The sequence below is a fragment of the Dasypus novemcinctus genome, chromosome 3 (genome assembly GCF_030445035.2).
Source record: "Dasypus novemcinctus isolate mDasNov1 chromosome 3, mDasNov1.1.hap2, whole genome shotgun sequence".
Lineage (NCBI taxonomy): Eukaryota > Metazoa > Chordata > Mammalia > Cingulata > Dasypodidae > Dasypus > Dasypus novemcinctus.
This window is the reverse complement of record NC_080675.1, coordinates 59,298,966-59,322,160: the sequence shown is the minus strand read 5'-3', so window position 1 is coordinate 59,322,160 and position 23,195 is coordinate 59,298,966. Positions and strand designations below refer to the sequence as shown.

General features: G+C 36.1%; 1 protein-coding gene across 3 annotated transcripts in view; it reads right to left on the bottom strand.

The window, feature by feature from the left end:
- The window catches only part of TXNDC16 (thioredoxin domain containing 16), a 132,634-nt gene that overhangs the window by 18,162 nt on the left and 91,277 nt on the right, over positions 1-23,195 (bottom strand). For all 3 annotated transcript variants that reach the window (XM_004449347.4, XM_071213933.1, XM_071213934.1), the window contains 3 exons: positions 9,220-9,304; positions 6,986-7,124; positions 545-705 (listed from right to left, as the gene is read on the bottom strand). In XM_004449347.4, coding sequence (XP_004449404.3) covers positions 545-705; positions 6,986-7,124; positions 9,220-9,304 — 385 coding nt within the window. The remainder of the gene's footprint in view (positions 1-544; positions 706-6,985; positions 7,125-9,219; positions 9,305-23,195) is intronic.

Genomic DNA, 23,195 nt, shown 5'->3' with positions numbered 1-23,195 from the left:
AAAAAATAGTTCTATCATCCATTATTTACATTTGATGTATTTCCCATATACCACCCTACAATTAACGTCCTTGTGTTAGTATTGTACATTTGTTAGTTCATGGAAGAACATTCTTAAACTTGTACTATTAACTGTAGTCCATTGCCTACAGTAGGGCTTACTGTATTGTACAGTCCTATGTTTCATCTTTTAATTTTTATTCTAGTAATATTTACATCCTACAGTCACCTCTTTTAACCACATTCTCCTATACAGTTCAGTGTTGCAGATTACACTCACAATAATGTGCTACCATTTCCACCGTCCATTTCCAAACTTTACCATCAATTACTTTTAAAATCAGAAAAACTGTTATTTTAAGAAATTTATTGTAGAATAGAATTCACTTTAAAACAAGGTCATCTTGGATCATCTGAGGGAATTTTTTTACTAAAATATCATGATATTGGTCCCATAATAACTCCAAAGATGGAGTTAGTTTCATTTCCTAATGAAAATGTAATAATTACACTTTCTTTTTCTTACATATTAAAAATATACTTACAGATTTAACCAGCAAGGAGTAAGGGAATCCAGGTGTTTCTGTTTTACCAGGTTCAATATTGCTTTTTTATACTTATGATTTATGCTGCCATCACTAAACAAAATAAGAAATGGTTTCTGAAGTCTTAAATAAGCTGGAAGATTTTCCACAGTGATTTCTGGCTATTAAAAGTAGAAAAACAAAATAAAACAAAACATGGGAAATGATGATGTATAAAATAGAGAAGAATGTTCAAATCACTTCTGCAATTTTAGTTTGCAAAATTTAATTCAAACATTTTTCATTTAAGTGAAGATTTTACCATACCAACCTAATAACTATGAATCTAGAGTTTCTTTATCCCAAGCCCACCACATCTTAGTAAATTTTATTTTCAAAATAAAACTACTAATAAAATTTCAGAATAAATTAACACAAAGCAGTTTCCTGTTGTACGAGGATATAACACTTACAAAAATTTCTTAAACTAAAATCTGGGATCAGTATAGCCAATATACACAAGACAAACAAAAATCCTTTTTGTAATAATTTCCTTTATTACAAAATATGACAGAAAGTATAAATGGAATTTTAAAGGTACAGTTTTTCTCTCTAACTTCTATGAATACCTAAAGTAAGTTTAATAAAACTTTACTTTTTCCAAGTATTATGGATTTTAGCATAATTAAAATAATCAGAGATATACTCAAACAAATCCAAAAACTCAATCTCATTTCTTTTAGGTTTAAAGTAACAAAGAAAAAATTTAATAAGAAGTAAAACTAACTCTTTTAACATTTTAATTTTTAAAAATTTTTATTTGTAGAAAAGACTTCACCTGGATTATAAAAAAAATTTGAAAGAGCAACAAAGAATGCTAATATATTTAGGATTAAAAATAGCAATGACTAGGAAGCGGACTTGGCCCAATGGATAGGGCGTCCACCTACCACATAGGAGGTCCGCGTTTCAAACCCTGGGCCTCCTTGACTTGTGTGGAGCTGGCCCATGTGCAGTGCTGATGCGGGCAAGGAGTGCCCTGCCATGCAGGGGTGGCCCCGCATAGGGGAGCTCCACATGCAAGGAATGCGCCCCATAAGGAGAGCCGCCCAGCGTGAAAGAAAGTGCAGCCTGCCCAAGAATGCGCCACACACACACAGAGCTGACAGAACAAGATGACGCAACAAAAAGAAACACAGATTCCCGGTGCCACTGATAAGGATAGAAGCGGTCACAGAAGAACACACAGTGAATGGACACAGAGAGCAGACAACTGGTGGGGAGGGAAGAGAAATAAAGTAAAAAAAAAAAAATAGCAATGACTTATAATAGTAAAACCTTCTAACCACTTTCCATTTTTAATTCCATATCCATTATTTCATCTTCCTGATGTACCTGTGAGTAATAGAACCTATCAGATCAATTATCCCATGCTGACAGATGAGGAAACCAACACAGATAGGTTGCCTTACTAAAGTAACACAGCTAAGTAGGAGGAGGAGTCAGGACTAAATTAACCCAGGTGTCCTGCTCATTAGCTACTTCCTGTTTCTTAGATCACATTCAAAATCCAAATGAAGCTTTTTTTTTTTAAATGGTGTCAACCATCTCCGAATATAGTACTGGTTCAGAGATTGGACAATGTTTCCTTCCTCAAACACCAAACTCCAGCACATACTTCTCCCTACTTAGTTCTTAAAGGTGTGCCCCTCTGCAAATTTTCATTTTTCTTCAATTTTTTTCTTTCACAGTCAAAATTCTCCTTTTCTGACTTAAGTCTTAGATCCCTTCTTCTCCTTCAAATTCCCCTGTGCTGTCTTCCTATGTTAACTATCACCTTTTAATCTTCCATTTGAGTTATATCCCCTTCCTAAATATTGACAGATGTAATTGAGCCAGCAGATCTGCTCTCTCTGAACAGATTCAAAATATTTGGTGAGAAGCCAGCACTGCTCAATACAGACATTTATAAAGAAATAAAAAACTCAAAATTTTACTCTAGATGCTGAATCTATAAAGAACTAAGATACTTTTCCTGACTGCAGATTAATACTTCAGAGGAGGAGCAAATGGGTATACAAACTTCTATGATCTGTGAAAAAAATATATACAGAACAGTAAGGAAACCTACTGGCTCAAAATTAAACAAGGAATAGAAGGAGAAGGTAGGGGAGATTGTGGAGGATTTTAGCAAGTGATATTTAAGCTGGGTCTTGGATAAGGAATAAAGCCATGACAGACCAAGGCATGTACTTGAGCAAGAAATCCAGACAAAGGGCAGAGCGTGAGAAAGCCATTCAGGCATATGTACTATCTGGAGAACAGCAAAGTTAAGTGTGCCAGATTGAGGCATGCAAAAGTCAAATGGCTGCAAGACCAGATGAAGAAAGGCCCTGAAAGGTTCTCTTGACAAGCTGTGTGTCCACCAGAAATACTGAGAAGATTCTAGATCAAATGAGTAACATGATTAGGACTATTTTCAGAAAGAAGATGAGCTGGAATATTTATTTGTGGAAAGAAACACCGATGATGGGCAATATAGGATATAGGATATCTCTTTCCTACATCTGCCAGGAAAAAAAAAAGAGGTTTAACAGGAAAGAAAGAGTTTAAAAATCCAATTTAGCAATCATTAACTGGCATGATAGTACAAGTTACAGGATGGATAAAATCCCCAAAGATAGAATGTGGCCAAAGAAGTAAAAGAGGGTGAAGGATATAGATCTAGAGAACAAATGAGACTGAGTGTGGTAGCAAAAGGGTTACGGCAGTATCTGGAGAGGACTGAACTCCAAAAGCCAGGGGAGGAGAGAAATTTAAGGATTGGGAGATTGTTGGTGGTGGCAGATTTCCCTCTGAGTTTTGAAAATATTTTGCATTACATGACTATAGGTAGACAATGGGTTTTGATCTGGTTGCTTTAAATTGTTTGTGTTTTTAAGGTGGTGCCGGGGATTGAACCTGGGGCCTTGTACATGGAAAGCAAGTGCTCAAAACACTTAGCTATACCACTCCCTAAATTATCTGTATTATTTACGCTGTCCAGTTAATTACTGAATCAACTATTTGATTTGAAAGCTTATGACTTCAGGAAAATTTTCTGTTTAACTTGAAGTTATTTCTTGGCTTGCTAAGAATGATGGCATCCCAAAAGCAACATGGACTTATCTATGGTTGTGAAATGCCATTTTATTTTGAACGGTTTTTTGGTGAATGTTTAAAAAAAATACAAAGATTTAAATTACGTATTTATACACACACACAAATAAATAAAAAGTCTCCAAAATGGTCCTTGGGCATATATGGGTTAAACACAAGTTCTAACTCAGTTATTACTGGAAAATTTTTCCCACATTTGTAAAAGCTGTTCTCTAATGCAGAGGAAATAGTCTCCCAACCCAGATGAGAAAACAAGGTAAATACTTTGTGTTTTCATTAGCTTTCAAGGCTTAGTTAAATAAGCATTTAAAGTTTGCTTCTAGGGATCCATTTCTTTATGGAAAGTTGAAATCCCTGTGCAGTATCGGCACATGGAAAATAGTGAGATGGTTTGATGTTACAGTTTAGGACCTGTTGGCAAAAAGACTTTTTTAATCTAAACTATTGACCTGCATGTTTTTTCTTTACCCCCAACGTGGTCCTTACATTGTAGGCTCAATCTTTTCAGTATTTGGATTGCTGGTTCAGCAGAAGCCAAGGAAAATAATAACTTTAAGTAATCAGAATGTTATCTAACTGTATATTGTTTACTTTATTGTAAATACTGAACAGTGGTCAACAAACAGTTTTATATTTTTAAAAAATAGAAGGAATGGCATAGTCAACAGTGCTGAATGCTACTGAGAGGCTAAAGAGAAACAGTTAAAAGGTCAGCAACTGGGGTAACTGGAGTGTGACCTTGGACAATTTGAATATAAAGAGGCTATAATTCTGCCAGTCTTTGTATACCTATCCATAATAACGGCAGAAAAAAGGAACTCAATGTATCTGAGAAAAATGCTAAACGTATGTCCTAATAAATAGCTCCAACGGTGACTGCCTTGGATATATCCTTGCATATGTAGTAATTATAGTGTAGTTCAGATTCAGGCATTATTTGCCCTAATTATCATCAAGTTCATTAAAATAAAAATTTTATGTCACTTAGAAAGTCCTAAGAAAGTCCATTCCCCTTTCCCCATCCACATGAGGGACCTAAGTCTTCCCAATGCCTAACTGCTGGCCAAGAGGTGAGCTGGCTGCTACCTGGTGCTCACATGCAGTCACTGTATGCTCTGGACTTAAACCTCCAACACATGACAGTTTTATGAGTTTAAAAACCACTTGAGGGCTTCAGAATTTGTGGAAAGTTCATAAGCTAAAAACAAAATATTTAACTTTTATAATAGCTCCCCAGTATTTGGTTGAACACTGCAAACCAAAACAATGTATACTGAAACAAAGTCATAACGCTTATCACATTTGCCTTAACTGTAAACAGACTTTGACAGTTTTGTCCAAAGTTTCTTAGCATTAAAGAATATTATTTAAAAGAAAAAATTACATACCAATTTTTATACATCAGACAAAGATGAAAGGGCAAAATGATACAAATCTTCTTTAGGGCAATATAGAAATATTTCTCAGAAGCCTTAAAAACGTGCTTACTCTTTGGACTAGCAATTCAAATTCTAAGAATTTACCCTAACTATACAATCATCAATACACCTGATTATCTACAAGGATGTTCCCTTAGTAAAAACAACTAAAGACAACTTAAATACCCATCAATAGGAAATTGGTTAAATAAACTATGGCTGGCATGTGGGGTATAAAGGAACCTCGTATATTTTTTAATATAACACTTTTTGTGATCTATGTATCTTTAAAAAAAAAAGACAAATTAAAAACATAAATAAATTAAAAAAAATAAACTATGGCACAAATGTTTCCTCAATAAAGACAAACAATTTCTAAAAGTACAGGGACATATATTCTTAAATTTAAACTCAGAGAGGTTATGGTTGATTTTAATTTTCTTTTTATAGTTTTCTGTATTTTCTGGAAAACAGTCTTATTATTCTAAAAATAGTACCTTATGTACATACTAAGGGAATATTTTTTCTACTAACATGTCAATTAAGACCAAAATATTACTTTAATAATTTAGAAAATTACATCTTAAAAATATTAACCCAATGATTTGATTAATTATACCCTGTAACATTTATGGGGGTGTCTGGGGATGGGTGACAAAACCAATGTCACAGACTAAAGATTATAGTCATTTATCTGAGCCTAAAATGTGATGTCATTAGATCATTCAGTAGGATATTCAGGATATACAGTCAGCACTTATAGCTGACAATAGTGCTTTCTGTATTTAAAATGTAGAAAATATAAATTGGTAACATTCTAACCATATTTAATATAAATGCACAGTGAATGAAATCAACTAATCCAGGTTATACCTGGATTACTATTACACAAAGTAAAGCATTATAAAGGCCTTTCATATGACAGTGTCTTGTTCTAAAGCTGCATAAATAATCAGAATAGTAGCTAATATTTGTTAAATGTTTACCATAGGCCAGACACTTACATTAAGCACTATTCACATTCTGTCTCATTTAGTCCTCCCACTAATAGTAAGTCTGTGCAGCAGGTGCCGGTGCTGCTATCACCTGCATTTACATAGATGGAAACTGAGTCACAGAAGTCAACATAGGTGGCGGACTTGGCCCAGTGGTTAGGGCGTCTGTCTCCCACATGGGAGGTCAACGATTCAAACCCCGGGCCTCCTTGACACGTGTGGAGCTGGCCCATGCGCAGTGCTGATGTGTGCAGGGGTGTCCCCCGCATAGGGGAGCCCCACACGCAAGTAGTGCTGCCCGTAAGGAGAGCTGCCCAGTGAGAGAGAAAGCGCAGCCTGCCCAGGAACGGTGCCACACACACGGAGAGCTGACACAAAAATATGACGCAACAAAAAGAAACACAGATTCCTGTGCCACTGACAACAACAGAAGCAGACAAAGAAGATGCAGCAAATAGACACAAAGAACAGACAACCGGGGTGGGGTGGGGGGAGGGGAGATAAATAAATAAATAAATAAATAAATAAATAAATAAATAAATAAATAAATAAATAAAGCTTTAAAAAAAAAAAAGAAGTCAACATAAAGCCAGTAATGGAATCAAGCAAAGATCTGAAGCTAGGTGATCTAACTCTCCAGAATCCCTGTGCTTTTTTACCACACACTAGCTCAAGTACTTCAACTGAACATCAGCCATACTTAAGTCGGCAATAAAAATAATCCAAAGCCATGTAAACTTTTGGCAGTGGGTCAGACAAGCTGTAGGAATAATGAGTGAACAATAAAACAGAGAAAGCAATAAATCTTCAGATTATAAAACATCATGCCCTGTGCCAGCAAAAGCTAGAAAACTGTGTATCATAACATCCCTATTTAAAAATATACTCACAAATGTTTCTAGTAAGGCATTTGTTATTATTTTAGCTATGTCTTGTTCGTGGGAGTTAGCTAGTGGAATGCTCTCTATTTTGCCTTCTTTGTGTCTGGCAAACAGCAGGGCTGGAAGAGTTGCAGAATATTTATTTGACCTGCGGAGAAATGTAGTATTAAAATCCACAACCAAAATATATCTGGTCATCAAAAACATGAACTATTCTGCCAGAAGGTCAGAATGGGAGGCAGCAAATGGGAAGCCCTATTACTAAGGAAAAATTGAAGGCAATTTTAGGCAAACTAGTCTTCTAAATGAGGTTATCTGAGGAACTTCCGGAGCCTTGATGACTTAGATTAAAAGAAACCAACAGACAGTCATCTAGCGAGTTTTTTTTTTAGAACCATTTACTCATCAAGAAATTGTCTTAACAGGATTTCAAGGACACTGCATGGTTCTCAACGTTTTAGGCTCACCATATTGCTGAGTAAGGATATGGGCATTTATTAAACACGTACTATTTGTCAGGCACTATTCCAGGTGCTTCAGTTACCTTTTTAGTTAAGTTTTCATTTAACCCTCAGTTAGCCCTATGATGCATCCCCATTTTACAGCTGAGAAAACCAGGACTCAAAGAGAAAGATAAAGGGTAGAGATAGGAGTCAAACTGAGGTTGCTCTAGATAAAGAGCCTGTGCTCTCCTCAGGGCACCAAGAACCCCAACAAACCCCCTATTTTGTTTACTAAACCTAAAAGACAAATCTTTCAATTCTATAGGAAAAATATTTTGTGTGAAAATATCACAAATTCATATTATATGTAAAAGTTTAGTTCCTGTTGGAACATAGACGTTATAATATTATAAGCATTAGTAGAAAACACAGCTGTCAGATCACATGAAGGATCCTGTGGTGGTTTGGAGGTATATACCCCAGAAAAACATGCTCTGAAACATGAACTCTTGTAAGTAAGACCTCTGATGAGGTTACTTCAGTTAAGGTGTGGCCCAGTTGAATCATGATTGGTCTGAATCCTATTACTGAAGGCCTTTATAGGGAAGGTCACAGGGAGAGAGAAAGCCAGAGCAAGCAGCCAGAAGCTGAAGGTCAACAGAATCTGGAAGAGAAGGTAGAGGCCACCATGTGTACTGCCATGTGACAGAGAAGCCATGGACCAAGGACAGGCAATAGCCAGCCCCAGAATGTCATCTTCTAGGAGAAAGCATCACCTTGATGACACCTTCATTATGGACTTCGCCTAGTCACAAAACTGTGAACCAATAAATTCCCATTGTTCAAGCCAACCCATTGCATGTATTTACTTTAGCAATGAGGAAACTAAAACAGACCCTCTTAGTTAACCAGTTGGTTATAAACAAAATACAGTCTGAAAACTACTAGTCTAGTTCTTTTAGCTATAAATGCACAAAGACAGCTGCATAGAAGATAGTGGGTTATTATCCATGTGTCATGTTGAGAGTCCCATATTTCTTTAAAGATCTGGTGTTCAATATTTACTTTTCAAAAATCACTGGCTTCACACATATAAGAGCTTAACCATAAAGTGCATATGTCACCAGTGTTTACAATGAAAGATTTATGTTCAGAAATCACAATTAAGAACATTATAATCATAAAGTAAGAAAGACAAACTACTGAGGCTTAACAACTCCAGCTGCCCCTGGAAATGAGCCATTAAAGCAGAATGTGATCTGTATTAATAATATTCTCCAAACTTACAGATTAGTCCTTCATTCTAAAGCAGCTAAAATATTTTTGGTAGTTCACAGGAACCCCACCTTCCAAAGGTAAAGCAACTTAAGTGGCTAAAAAAAGGACTAAGTGTATACCAAAATAACTTAAAATTAGGTAGGTAGTTTAAGTACAGTTGCATTACCCTAAAACTCCAGGAGAAATAAGGGAAAAGACTGATTTTTATAAATACCTTGCTGGCAAAAACAAGCCCAGACTCTCAGGTAAAATTCTCCAAAATAAACTATGACAGCCCCAAAGAGCTAAAAATGCAGGTAATGGGGCCCAAAGAAAAAATTCCTATAGAAGGATAAAGTAAGAATCCAGAATCCAGAAAGACTATAAATAGCCTGTCACTTCCCAGAGCATCCTAGAAGAAAAATTAAGCATTTTAGTAAAGCTCATGTTATGCTACTGCCCTTTATACCTTCATTAACTGTATAAAAAGAACTATTATTTTACATAACTTCCTTACTAAAATTAGAAGAGCAAAAAACTTACAGCATCAAAACATCTTCTTCAGAATAAATTCCAGTGATGACCAACCCTTTTAGGCAGTTTGCTGCTTCAATGAAGTCTCTTTTTGCTATAAAGACAAGAATAAAAATGGAACCATTTAAAATTGTGTTATTCAATTAATATATAGATTTATAAATTGTAATACTTTTATCATTAATTCATTATAAAGAAATATTTACAGGTAGACAGCTTACATAATTTAGTGGTTCTAAAATCTTTTACATGTTTTTAACGATATTTCTTGATTACTACAGAAACGTTAACTGATGTAATACAACTGTGTTTCCCTAAATAAATGTACTCTAAATATGATTTATAAAGTTAATAGCATTCTAATCATATAGTTACTGAATAAACATTTGTTGCTTTTTTTTTTTTTTTAAAGATTTATTTATTTAATTTCCCCCCCTCCCCTGGTTGTCTGTTCTTGGTGTCTATTTGCTGCGTCTTGTTTCTTTGTCCGCTTCTGTTGTCGGCAGCGGCACGGGAAGTGTGGGCGGCGCCATTCCTGGGCAGGCTGCACTTTCTTTTCACGCTGGGCGGCTTTCCTCACGGGCGCACTCCTTGCGCGTGGGGCTCCCGCATGCGGGGGACACCCTTGCGTGGCAAGGGCACTCCTTGCGCGCATCAGCACTGCGCATGGCCAGCTCCACACGGGTCAAGGAGGCCCGGGGTTTGAACCGCGGACCTCCCATATGGTAGATGGATGCCCTAACCACTGGGCCAAAGTCCGCTTCCCAACATTTGTTGCTTTAAAATTTACTATGATGGCAGGGTAAATGGAGACAAATATTCTGCATGTAACCTGGAAAGAAAGGCATGTGAAATTATTATATACACTATAACCTACAATATCTAAACTGCCCATATGCACAGAAAAAACAGGAAAGAGAAAATTCTGGTCCTCTAATAATGTCTGTGTTAAGGTTATACAACTGTGAGGAATTTGTCTTCTTTTTTTATTGCCTATATTTTCTTAATGTTATTACTTTTGAACGTTAATTTACATGTCTTTTCTCATTAGAATATACATATTCTAGATAAAAACTATTATTTCTGTATATTTTCTGAATACAATTTCATAAATATTAACATATTCTGAATCAAGCATATGATTATCTTATAACCAAAAAACAAGCTTGAATGAAGCAGCTGTAGACTAATAAGAAAGAGCAGAAGGTGAACTTAGAGGTAAACGATCCATTTTTGCCAAGTGAAGGTTAAACGACACCTCATCTTGCTGTAGAAAAGGTTTCATAACAGTTCAAGTAGGAAAACACTGATGGAAAAACTGAGTCGTGAAGCATCTAGCAGTGTAGGCATCCTGAATCCAAAGATGTGTCCCTTGGCAGTCTGCACTCTCTTCATGAGGTGGGTATCAACAGGGTCAATGTCAGGTTACCTCAAGAATTTTTTCTTGAAAAAGAGTACATACATTCTACAAGATTATTCCAAAAGATTGATAAACACTGTCTATGGTAAGGAAGCAAACTTATCAGGGCAGTACAGTCAGCTGGGAGGCAGTACTGGAAGTTCATCTGTAGTCATGAATTTTAATCAGATACCAGCAGGAATGCAAATATTTTACTTAACCTTTGTTATACCAAAGTGGAAAATATTTATAAGATAATTGAGCAACTAAAAGGACTGGGTGTCTATATTTTCATTTCTAAGAGAAAATAGAACTAAATACTGATTAAAATTGATGATTATTTTTTAAAGCAGTAACATACTGGAATCTGTGTCAACAGCTGCTTTTCTGTTTTGATAAGTAACAGTGAGAAATACACTAATATCCCCACAAAATTTCATCATACAGAAGCCTTTCAACTCATGAAGCTGGTGACAAACTCTTTAGGAATTCGCTTGTTCATAAATCCTAGGTAACTTGTGGGGAGGAAAGGTTTAAGACTGTAGCCTTTGGATACATTTTCATTATCAATATATCAGAGTGTAAATTTTCCCCTGAAGCTTTAAGATCAAGCATATTCTTCTCCTTCTCAGTAAAAACTGCACATATATTAGAAGATATGGTAACCCCAAATGTAAGGAAATAAAATTTTAAATTAAAGATACAGAAAAAGGGTTTTTTGACCACTCTAAATATATTTACGTATGTAGATAGAATAGTTGTAGATAGCTATAATACTTAGTTGTTTAATTATACATTTTATTGCCTAAAATATAAATTAAACATTAATTTAGCCAAATTTTTCTACTATTCACGTTTTAGGGAGTAATTTGTATATATACATACACACACAAATATATGTACACATACATACATCTATATTATAGCTCTGTCAGCTGAGAGGGTTGGAAGAACACCCCAATAATAATAAGCATACCTAGTTCTGAGACCTTGGTTTCTAAATTCAATTCTCCACTAAAAGGAAGCTGCAGTTCTAGGAGAAATGGCCAATTCCAAAGATGGGACTGGAGACATTTTGTGACAAAAATTAGGGCACATTCAAAGAATGATAGACATGTCAAAAAGACATAGGAGTCAGACTGAAGGCAATGCCACTGGTCAAATATGGGACACTTTAAGCAAACCAAATAATGATAGTAACAGATTATAGAACCCACTGAATAAAATAAGAATTTAAGTCTATGTGATAAACTAGCAAACAATCAAGAAGAAGGGAAAGTTATTTCCTATAGTAGTATGCCAACTAATAAATGTAGAAGAAACGATGGAAGTTATGAAGTTTCCATTTGGGAACCATCATAATAGTGATTGTTTCAGACAATGGATTCTAAAACTGTACAGCAAAAGTGTGATGAGAAGCAGGACATTTTACAGAGTTTTAATATCCTTTAATTACAAAAGATAGTAACTTTCCAGTAGAGAGACCCAGGGGACACACCTTAGCCAAATGATCAAGGTTAACATCAACAATAATAAAAAAAAAAAAATTAGTATCATGTGCCTCCTAATTATGATGCCCTGAAAAGAACATATCATCACTTCTGTAGCTCTCACCAAAAAATGCATAACCTGATTCTAATCATGAGGAAACAACATACAAACCCACACCTAAGAACATTCTACAATAACTGGCCTGTACTCTCTTAAAACATTAATTATAGGAGACAAAAGGGTATAACTGAATACAACATGTAATCCAGGATTTTGTTTCACTATTGGTACAACTGGCAAAATCTGAAGAATGTCTATAGATTAGTTGATAGTATTGTATCAATGATCATTTTATGAGTTTGATAACTAGAATGTTGTTACGCAAGAGAATTTTCTCATTTTGTATAAATCACACACTGTAGTACTAGGGGCATCATGCCTACGACTAACATTCAAAGTATCTAAAAAATATGCTCAAATAGAGAATAAATAAAGCAAATGTAGTAAAAGGTTAACATGAGGATTTTGAGTGAAGAGTATATGAGAATTCTTTGTATGAGCCTTGAAATTTTTCTGCACATCTGAAATTATGTCAAAATAAAAAGTTGAAAAGAAAAAATTGACATTTAAAAAGAAAATAATTGCAACAAATTCTTCACATGCACCTTTGATATCAGTGTCCTCATCATCACCAGACTCACTGTTTGACCCCTGTTTTTCCAGATCTGATTAGTATTTCAGATACAGTATTTCTGAAATCATATATGTCCCTCACAGTGGAACTGTTTCCTCAAACTACATGTATTCATTTTCATATCATTAGGACAGCTAGTTTTCTATTTATTCATTGTATACTGTTCTTAAAAAATAATCTTTAAAACAATAATCATTGTAGGTCTACAGTTAAAACTACAGTGGTAAGAATGTTCATTAGGCAAATATGGCAGGGGAGGGTTATTAGTACAAGGCTTGGGGGGGTGGGGGGATATATGGGATAGGCTATCCCTGGGGCATGCATCTACAGAATATGAAAATGTTCATCTTATCATAGTGTGTTATCTCAGTGGGTGGAGACCCATACAATAAACAAGGAAACATTAAACTCCCATCCTGGGGGGTCCTTCTATGTTCTCAATTAAAGGGGCTAGAATCTCCCAAAAATGTAGGCAGTACCTTATAAAAGAAAACCGACCAAATATCAAGCCCTCAATATTAATGCATGTAACTATTAACCTTATTCTTCAAAAACTGAAATATAGGGAAACGGACTTGCCCGAGCGGTTAGGGTGTCCGTCTACCACATGGGAGGTCTGTGGTTCAAACCCCAGGCCTCCTTGACCCGTGTGGAGCTGGCCCACACATAGTGCTGATGCATGCAAGGAGTGCCATGCCACGCAAAGGTGTCCCCGCGTAGGGGAGCCCCACACGCAAGGAGTGAGCCCCGTAAGGAGAGCCGTCCAGCGTGAAAGAAAGTGCAGCCTGACCAGGAATGGTGCCGCACACACGGAGAACTGACACAACAAGATGAAGCAACAAAAAGAAACACAGATTCCCGTGCGGCTGACAACAGAAGAGGACAAAGAAGAACACGCAGCAAATAGACACAGAGAACAGACAACTGGGGGGGGGGGGAGGGGGAGGAAGGGGAGAGAAATTTAAAAAAACAAAAAAAAAACAAACTGAAACATAGGGATTACCATAGGTTCCAAGGGAAGGAGTAGGGAAAAAAAGAATAGTTGGAACATAGGGCATTTTTAAAGCATTGGAATTGTTCTGAATTATCTTGCATGATGGATACAGGCCATTATGAATTTTGTCAAAACCTGTAATAGTATACAGTACAAAATGTAAACCATAATGTAAACCATTGACCATGCTTAGTAGCAATGCTTCAATATTTGTTCATCAATTGTAACAAATGTACCATACTCATGTAAGGTGTTATTAATAAGGAAAAATGTGAGGGGGGGGGGGTTATAGGGGAATCCCCTTTGTTTTCTACGTGATTTTTCTGTAAACTAAAGCTTCTTTGAAAATGAAGCAAAAAGAATAAGACACTGGGGGAAGATACAGAAGAAATGCTACTGTATATAAAAGATAACATTTTATGGTAATGAAAGACACAAATTTTTTTTTAATTTTTAAAATTTTCTATTCTCTTTTTATTTTTGTATTTTACTTGTTATTTTTTATTATTTTCTTTTTTTATTATCTTTATTTTTTTACTTTGTTTTGGGGGAAGATTTGGATTGCAAAGGGTTATAACTGTGGCAGGGGAGGATCACTGGTGCAGGTTGTCAGTGGTGGAGGAATGTGTGGGGAGAGTGCACCTGGGGCATGCCTTTATGGAATATGAATATGTTCAAGTGTTCATGGGGTGTTGTCTTGGTGGATGGAGACCCACACAAAAACCAAAAGAATCCTGAATTCCCATCCTGGAAAGTCCTGCTACATTGTCTAATAGAGCAGCAAGACTCCCTAGAGTACAAGGGCAGTGCCTAGTAAAAGAGGACAGACCAATACACCAGGACAGACCAATACACCAGGACAGGACAGACCAATACACCAATATCAATCTTGATATTGATGGTAGTACTTATGAACCTTGTTTGTTTGAAATTGAAACCTAGCCTACTATTATATATTGCCTAAGAGTTACCCCCGAAAGCCTCCTTGTTGCTCAAATATGGCCTCTCTTAGCCAAACTCAGCATATAAAATCACAACCTTCTGCCTTTCCCTTTACTCCCCTGTATGGGCCATGACTCCAAGGGATGAGCCTTCCTGGCATTGAGGGATTATTACCAAGCACCAGAGTGAAGCATTTGGAAAAAGACCTTGAAAGAGATATTAAATACAAATGAGTTTTTATGGCTAAGAGATTTCAAACTCAGGAGGTCATTCCAGAAGTTACACTCAAGCAAGTCTCAGGAGGACCTCATTGACTGCCACAGTAAACAATGCCTCAAGCAGGGGAGTTCCTGAGGGCTCTAGAAATAACTAGACAATATAGGCAGGGCAGAAAATCTCAGGAATTTGGCACCCTGTCAGTGAGCCTTACCTTGGAATATATGTTCTCCAACGTAACAGAGTTAGACTCATTTGTAATTTCCCTATGCATGGCTCTTCTGCCCCTTTTATTTGAACCTATACCTAGCACTATACTTGTTAAATCTTTGGTCTCTAATTTGATGGTTAAGCTCTGAATCTGAGCAGAGCTGCAACACATACTCTCCAGTTCATTGGATTTGCCCAGGACAACTAACAAAAGGATGACAATGTACAACACCCATCCCAAAAAACAGAGATCTGTAACTGCAAGTAAGGCAGTTCCATCTATCTTTCCCATACAATCTAAGCCCCTCTCAATCAGAAACAGAGTGGGCATCACCATCTTAAAATCCTCAAGATTGAGAAATGAACAAACATAAGGAGAGAATGCATCTGTAGACTAAAGTAGACTTGTTATTCTAGCAATGGAAGAATTTGTAACACTGATATAAAGACTGTGGTCACCAAAGATTCTGAGGGGAGGGAGAAGGAAGAATAGGTGTAACAAGGGGTATTTTGGGGGCACTGGCATTTTTCTGAATGACAATACAATGACAGATACAGGCCATTATACATTTTGTCAAAACCTATAAAAATTGTGTAGTGCAAAGTGTAAATATAATATAAACTATTGACCATGGTTAGTAGCAATGCTTCAATATGTGTTCATCAATTATAACAAAAGTACCACAGTAATGAAAGACATTCTTAATAGGGAAAAGTGGAGGAGGGGGGAGAGGGTGAGGTATATGGGAAATTCTCTATATTTTCAATGTAACATTTATATAACCTAAAGCTTCTTTAAAAATAAAATAAAAAATTTTTTTAAAGTAGGAAGGAGAGGAAAAAATTCTTTAAATGGCTTGTTTACAATGACTTTGACAATATGCCCCAGGGGAAAAATGACTAAATTTTAAAATTTTGCCTCTTTTTCTCTGATTCCATTATGTGACCTCTCTCTGCACCAAAGCCAGAGCTGAACGGTAAGTTAATGGCTCCCCAAATACTATGAAGTTCAAAATTTAGTAATAAAGAGTATATCACAAAAAGAACTGTTTTATAAGGACTTAATTATAAGGAGACATGTTTTTTTAGGAAAAAATAAACGTTTTCTATCTTTGGCAAATATTACACATGGCATCGGGCACTCTTTTTTAAAATAATAACATTTCATTAATTTGCTGAAGAAAATAACCTCCCTCCTTGATCTCTGCAAGGATACTAGAGAATTTCTTAGCAGTCTCATTATTTGTGCTCAGAGCTTGGCCACTCACAGGGATGTGTATATTCAAATGGCCCTGATAACTTTGGAATCATCCTTGTTTTCAGACAAAAGTTTCAACAACACATTCACCAGAATTAACTTTTAAATCATCAACTTTTTCACTTCTTCTGAATTAAAATTAGTCCAACAAATCTCTGCTAATTCCCAAGGTGCACATTAAAAGAGTATTACTACCCAACTCTTCTTGCTTTTCTTTGCTAACTGTACTGCATTGGCATGGCATAGTTCACATTTTGCAGATTTTTTTTTTTCCTACTCTCAAACAAATGCCCCCCGTATGGAACATTTTCTCACCTCTCAGGTGCTTTCATCTCTCCCTTTGTTTTCATCATAATAATACACCCCTTTTAGTGGCATAGTCTATATACAGACTATTTTTACACTTACTAAAGTCAGGAAACATACTGTATGATAAGGAACAATGTGTGCTGATGATTAAAATAACTAGGAATGATTACTAATGCCATCTGTTAGTGGTGGACAGAGTTAGCTGAACTTCGGTCTAGAATGTAGCTTTTAAAGAAAATAGATACTGTAGATAATATAATTTTTTATTTCTAATATCATGGAGACCAGTCTTCCAAATAATCAAAAATTTCAGTTAATCAAGTTAATTTACAACACACAACTCTCCCTTCAGGTCTCATTCTGTACTTACCTCTGTCTACAACCTCAAATAAGACAATATTTGAAATAAACTACACTGAGGGAAGCGAACATGGCTCAACTGATAGAGCATCAGTGCTGCTGTGCGCAAAGAGTGCCATGCCACATAGGGGTGCCCCACGCGCAAGGAGTACGCCCCAAAAGGAGAGCTGCTCCATGTGAAAAAAAGCACAGCCCACCCCGAAGTGGTGCCACACGCACACGGAGAGCGGAAACAGCAAGATGATGCAACAAAAAAGAGACACAGTTTCCCAGTGCCACAAGATAATGCAAGCGGACACAGAAGAACACACAGCAAATGGACACAGAGAGCAGACAATGCGGGGAAGGGGAGAGAAATACATAAATCTTAAAAAAAAAATTTTTTTAATTTAAAAAAATAAATTACACTGAGGTTCTGAATATTTAGAGAAAAAAAGAAGCAAGAAAACAAAGAGGCAGTGGACCACCAAAGCGAACAATAGACACTTCATTTCATGTGAAACTTTGAAACCTTAAAGTATTCTCAAACACACAAGAAGTATTATATAAAATACAATTTTATACCACTGAATTGTATGCTTGAAATGGGTTAAAACAGGAAATTTTGAGTTGTAGCTATTTTACCACACTAAAAAGTTTTTAAAAATTCAAAATTAAAATTTAATAAAATAAAATTTTATTTTAAATACTTTAAGTGTTGAATATAAATAACTTTCAATTTGTAGTAAATGCTCCAAAGCTTTACCAATAAAAATGCATAACTATTTGGCTTAGAGAGATAACTATGAAAATGTATGTTTTAAATCCTAATTCATGGAAAACTGGCAGTGCTTTTTGCCAAGAGGCTATTTGAATTCTGAAATACACTAATTTAGTATGTGGAATTTGGGTCTCTTTCATATTAGCACTAAACTGACCTATATAATATATGCTCTTCTCAAATCTGTTTTTTAGTGGGGTTTTTTAGTTTTGTTTTGTTTTAACTAGAAAGTGTTCCCTTCTGATTGGCTTGCCTTAAACTCTTAAGAAGGTCTCCAATAAAGAATCTATTTTCTTTAAAAGCTCCAAGAAAGAAAAAAAAATAAAGAATACAAAGGTATATGAAAACAGCTTTTATCCTGATTTTAAAATTTATGATTTCTAAATTATGACTATGACATCAAAGAATTGCAGTTAGGGTGGCAGACTTGGCCCAGTGGCTTGCCTTAAACTCTTAAGAAGGTCTCCAATAAAGAATCTATTTTCTTTAAAAGCTCCAAGAAAGAAAAAAAAATAAAGAATACAAAGGTATATGAAAACAGCTTTTATCCTGATTTTAAAATTTATGATTTCTAAATTATGACTATGACATCAAAGAATTGCAGTTAGGGTGGCAGACTTGGCCCAGTGGTTAGGGCGTCCGTCTACCACATGGGAGGTCCGTGGTTCAAACCCGGGCCTCCTTGACCCGTGTGGAGCTGGCCCATGTGCAGTGATGATGCACGCAAGGAGTGCCCATGCAGGGGTGTCCCTTGCGTAGGGGAGCCCCACGCGCAAGGAGTGCGCCCCGTAAGGAGAGCCACCCTGCACGAAAGAAAGTGCAGCCTGCCCAGGAATGGTGCCGCACACACGGAGAGCTGACACAACAAGATGACACAACAAAAAGAAACACAGATTCCCATGCCGCGGACAAAGAAGATGCAGCAAATAGACAAAGAGAACAGACAACCTGGGGGGGGGGGGGCGGGGGAGGGCGGGGAAAGGGGAGAGAAATAAATAAATAAATCTTAAAAAAAAAAAGAATTGCACTTATGTTAAAAAGCAAAGTTTATTCTTTCAGTAAACTTAACACCTACTATGTGCCAGGCAAAATTATCATCAGTGGGAAAGAAAGATGAACAAGAACTAAAGGTACCTGCTCCTACAAAGTACACATTCTAGTTAACAGAGACAGACCTTAAACAGATATACAAATAATGAACAAGGTAATTTCATATCATGATTGAATTACAAAAGAGATTAAAATATGATAAATAGAATATTTAAATAGTTTCATGTTATGAAAGAACAAAAATCTTTAACACATCAAGCTACATTTGATTTATATGTTTTTCAGTTGATTCTCTTCTTTACCCGTCAAACTTAACCAGAGATCCAGCATGTGACCCATAGGCTTAAGATTCTTGGTCAAAAACAAAACAAAAATAAAACCCTTTATCAAATTGATAAGCACAAACTATAAGTACCTAAAGTCCTGCCAGGAAGAAATTTGAGAAGTTTGGTCTTAAAATGTCAAAGTTAACATACCTTATCTCAAATAGGACCTGAGGAATTAAAGGAAGAAAGTTTTAACTGTATATTTAAATTGTAAGAAGGATAGGTGAGCTTCCACTGCATAATCGGTCACTGAAAAAAATTAATGTCATCTGGGCAATGCACATGTGGATTTCATATTATGCTGTCCACCATTCAAAGACTGAAGATGTTTTTAACTTAAGTTGTTTATATGTCTAATGAGTGGTCCTCAACTTTCAAATGATCTCTGCTTCAAATCTCTATAGTCCTACTTTCCAAAGTAAAGATCCCCAACTTCATATAACAGTTTTTCAGTGTTATAAGTTAAATAAATTAAAAATCTGCCTTTATTTTCTTTTTCTTCCTTTCTCTATACACTGGATCTTTAGTTAAAAATTCTTTGTCTGCTAGTTTTAAATAAATAGAGTAACTGCTTGGCATAGAAAACTAAACTAAAATTTTCAGTTAATTGGAATAAAAGTTCAGAGATGTTTTACGTGGGAGTCTGTGAACTTCTTAAAATTGTATGCATATTTTGTTTTGGTGTGCTTGTGTGCATTTTGGAAGCTCTTTTACCAGAATTTCAGAGGGGTATAAGGTCCCTCCTGCCAAAACTCAGTCTTTACTTTGGGGATTTACTTTTTATTTCACTCACTTGGAATCTGAGAATCATTTTACTGAAGCTCCAATATTTTTCCTTAAAAGAAGGAAATGAAAATGAATACAGTAATAAATAACAGCTGATATTAAAATTTTCTTAAAGAGTATTTTTGTTCTTCCCTACACTAACCTAAGATAAAAGTCACTCAAAGTTTCTACTCTTAGAAATTTCCACCGATTGTACATATTTTTTTTAAATGAAAAATGCCTTTGACAAGAAAAAGCAGTCATTTAACTCCTATAATAAGAAGAACTACCAAAAAACAAGAGGTGACTAAAAGTTACCAGGACACTTACTGAATAAAACTGGTAATTAAGAGCAGTTTTCCCCCATTTTCAGTCAACGTTTAGTATATTAGTAAATTAAAAGGAAGTTTTTTCCAAACTACAAATTTTGTACTCAATTTAAAATTATTACTGGTATGATTTATTAGGGAAATATTTCAAGGCAATTGATTATTGTTTGAAAGAATTCTTTATTCAGGAATGTAATGCTATAATATACAGTAATGAGAGAGACAAACCGCATTCACAGACTTAAAAAAAAAACTTCCTCACAAAGTACTTCAAATTAATAATTACTAAGATGTAACACTTTAAAGATCTTTGCTGCTGAATCAATGAGTTTTCTCAGAAAAGATTCTGGTTTAAGTAGAGAATTTAAGGTTTATAACCTGGGTAAAACACCTGGCTGACTGCAGCCCACTGAGAGGGAAACAGGCATCTTTCTCCCTGTAAGCTGTTTCAAGGGAAAAGGGAGGGGAGATCAGGGTGCCTTTCTTCAATGAATTCAGCCAGCAGAGCCTGCTTTGATTCTCTGATCTGGAGATTCGACACAGGAACACAAGAAAGCAGAGACGGAAACAACTCCTGTGGAAGGTGCACTGACTAGCACCATCTGCTGGCCAGTCTGGAAATTGCATGGACAAAAACTGGTCATGGTCTGCATCCACCCCTTGGGAGAAAATCTGCACCCCATTAGTGAACCCCTGGCTTGATTTTGAAAATTTAAGATGGGCAATTTTAAAGACTAAGTTGAACCAAATATCAAAGAAGAGCTGTGGAAAAAAAAAACCAATAGAGAAGAGCGAGAAATTAGCCATCAGAATAAATTTACTAACGTATTCAGATGCCTAGACATCAGCAAAAAAATTACAAGTCCTACTAGGAAACAGGAAGAGATGGCCCAGGCAAAAGAACAAACCAAATATCCTTAAGAGATACAGGATTTATACAATTAATCAGAGATAATCACACACTCTCCTAAATTACTTCAGAGAATTTAAAGGAAATATGACTAAAGAAATAAAGGATATTAAGATGACACTGGGTGAGCATAAAGAAAAATCTGAGAGCCTGAAAAGTAACAGACCTTATGGAAATGAAAGACACAAGAGATGAGATTAAAACTACACTAGAAAGGGAAGTGGATTTGGCTAAATTGATAGAGCATCCACCTACCACATGGGAGGTCCAGGGTTCAAACCCAGGGCCTCCTGACCTGTGTGGTGAGCTGGCCCACGTGCAATGCTGATGCACGAAAGGGGTGCCATGCCACGCAGGAGTGGTCCCTATGTAGGGAAGCCCCACGTGCAAGGAGTGCACCCCATAAGGAGAGCTGCCCCATGTGAAAAAAGTGCAGCCTGCCCAGGAGTGGCACTGCACACAAAGACAGCTGATGCAGCAAATGACACAACAAAAAGAGACACAGATTCCCGGTGCCACTGACAAGAATACAAGTGGGCACAGAAGAACACACAGCAAATGGACAAAGAGAGCAGACAACTAGGGGAGGGGGAAGAGGAGAGAAATAAATAAAAACTAAATCTTAAAAAAAAAAACTACATTAGAGGAACATAATAGCAGATTTGAATTGCTTGAAGATAGAATTAGTGATTTCAAAGACAGAGCATCTGAAGTGGAAAAGACAGGAGAATAGAAAGAGAAGAGAATGGAAAAAAATGGAACAGAATCTCAGGGAATTGAAAGACAATGTGAAATGCACAAACATTCACATTATTGGTGTCCCAGGAGGAGAAAAGAATGGAAAAGGGGCAGAAAGGATATCTGAGGAAAGAATGACCAAAACTTCCCAACCCTTATGAAAGATATAAAGATCAATATCCAAGAAGGACAATGCCCTCCAAACAGAATAAACCTGAAGAGACACACCCCAAGACCCCTACTATTCAAAATGACAAATATCAGAATAGAGGATTCTGAAAGAAACAAGAGAAAAGCAAAGCATCACATACAAGGGAAACTCAATAAGATTAAATGCTGACCTCTCATCAGAAACCATGGAGAGAAGAAAGTGGTATGATGTATTTAAGGTACTGAAAGAGAAAAACCGCCAGCCAAGAATTCTGTATCTGGCAAAGCTGTCCTGCAAAAATGATGGTGAGTTCAAAGTTTTCACAGACAAACAAAAACTGAAAAAATATGTTACCAAAAGACAGAATTGCAAGAGATACTAAAGGGGATGCTATAGCCTGAAAGGAAAAAACAAGGGTGAGAGATTTGTAGAAGAGTTTAGAAATGAAGATTATTAGGAAGGGTAAACTAAAGGATAAGAAGAGAGACAATAAAATGATATGACAACAGAGAGCCAAAGGACAAAATGGATGCAGTAAGTAATGCCTTTAACTGAATGTTAAACTGAATGTTAATGGATTGAACTCCATTAAAGAGGTTTAAAGACAAAGACAAAGACATAGACTGATAGAATGGATAAAAATATATGAGCTGTCTACAAGAGACCTACCTCAGATGTAAGGAGGGAACACTACTTAACTCATTCTAGGTCAACATCACCCTTATATCAAAGCCAGATAAAGACACAACAAGAAAAGAGTATGATAGACCAATTTCTCTTACACATATAAATGCAAAAATCCTCAAAAAATACTACAAATAGAATCCAACACCACATTAAAAGAATTAGAACCATGATCACGTGGGTTTTATCCCAGGTATGCAAGTCTGGTTCAATAGAAGAAAATCAATTAATGTAATACACCACATTAACAAAATGAAGGGGAAAAAACATATTATGATCTCAATAGACACAGAAAAGGCATTTGACAAAATACAGCATTCTTTCTTGATAAAAACAAAAATATGAATAGAAGGAAACTTCCTCATATACTCACCATGTATTATAAAACTAATAATGTAA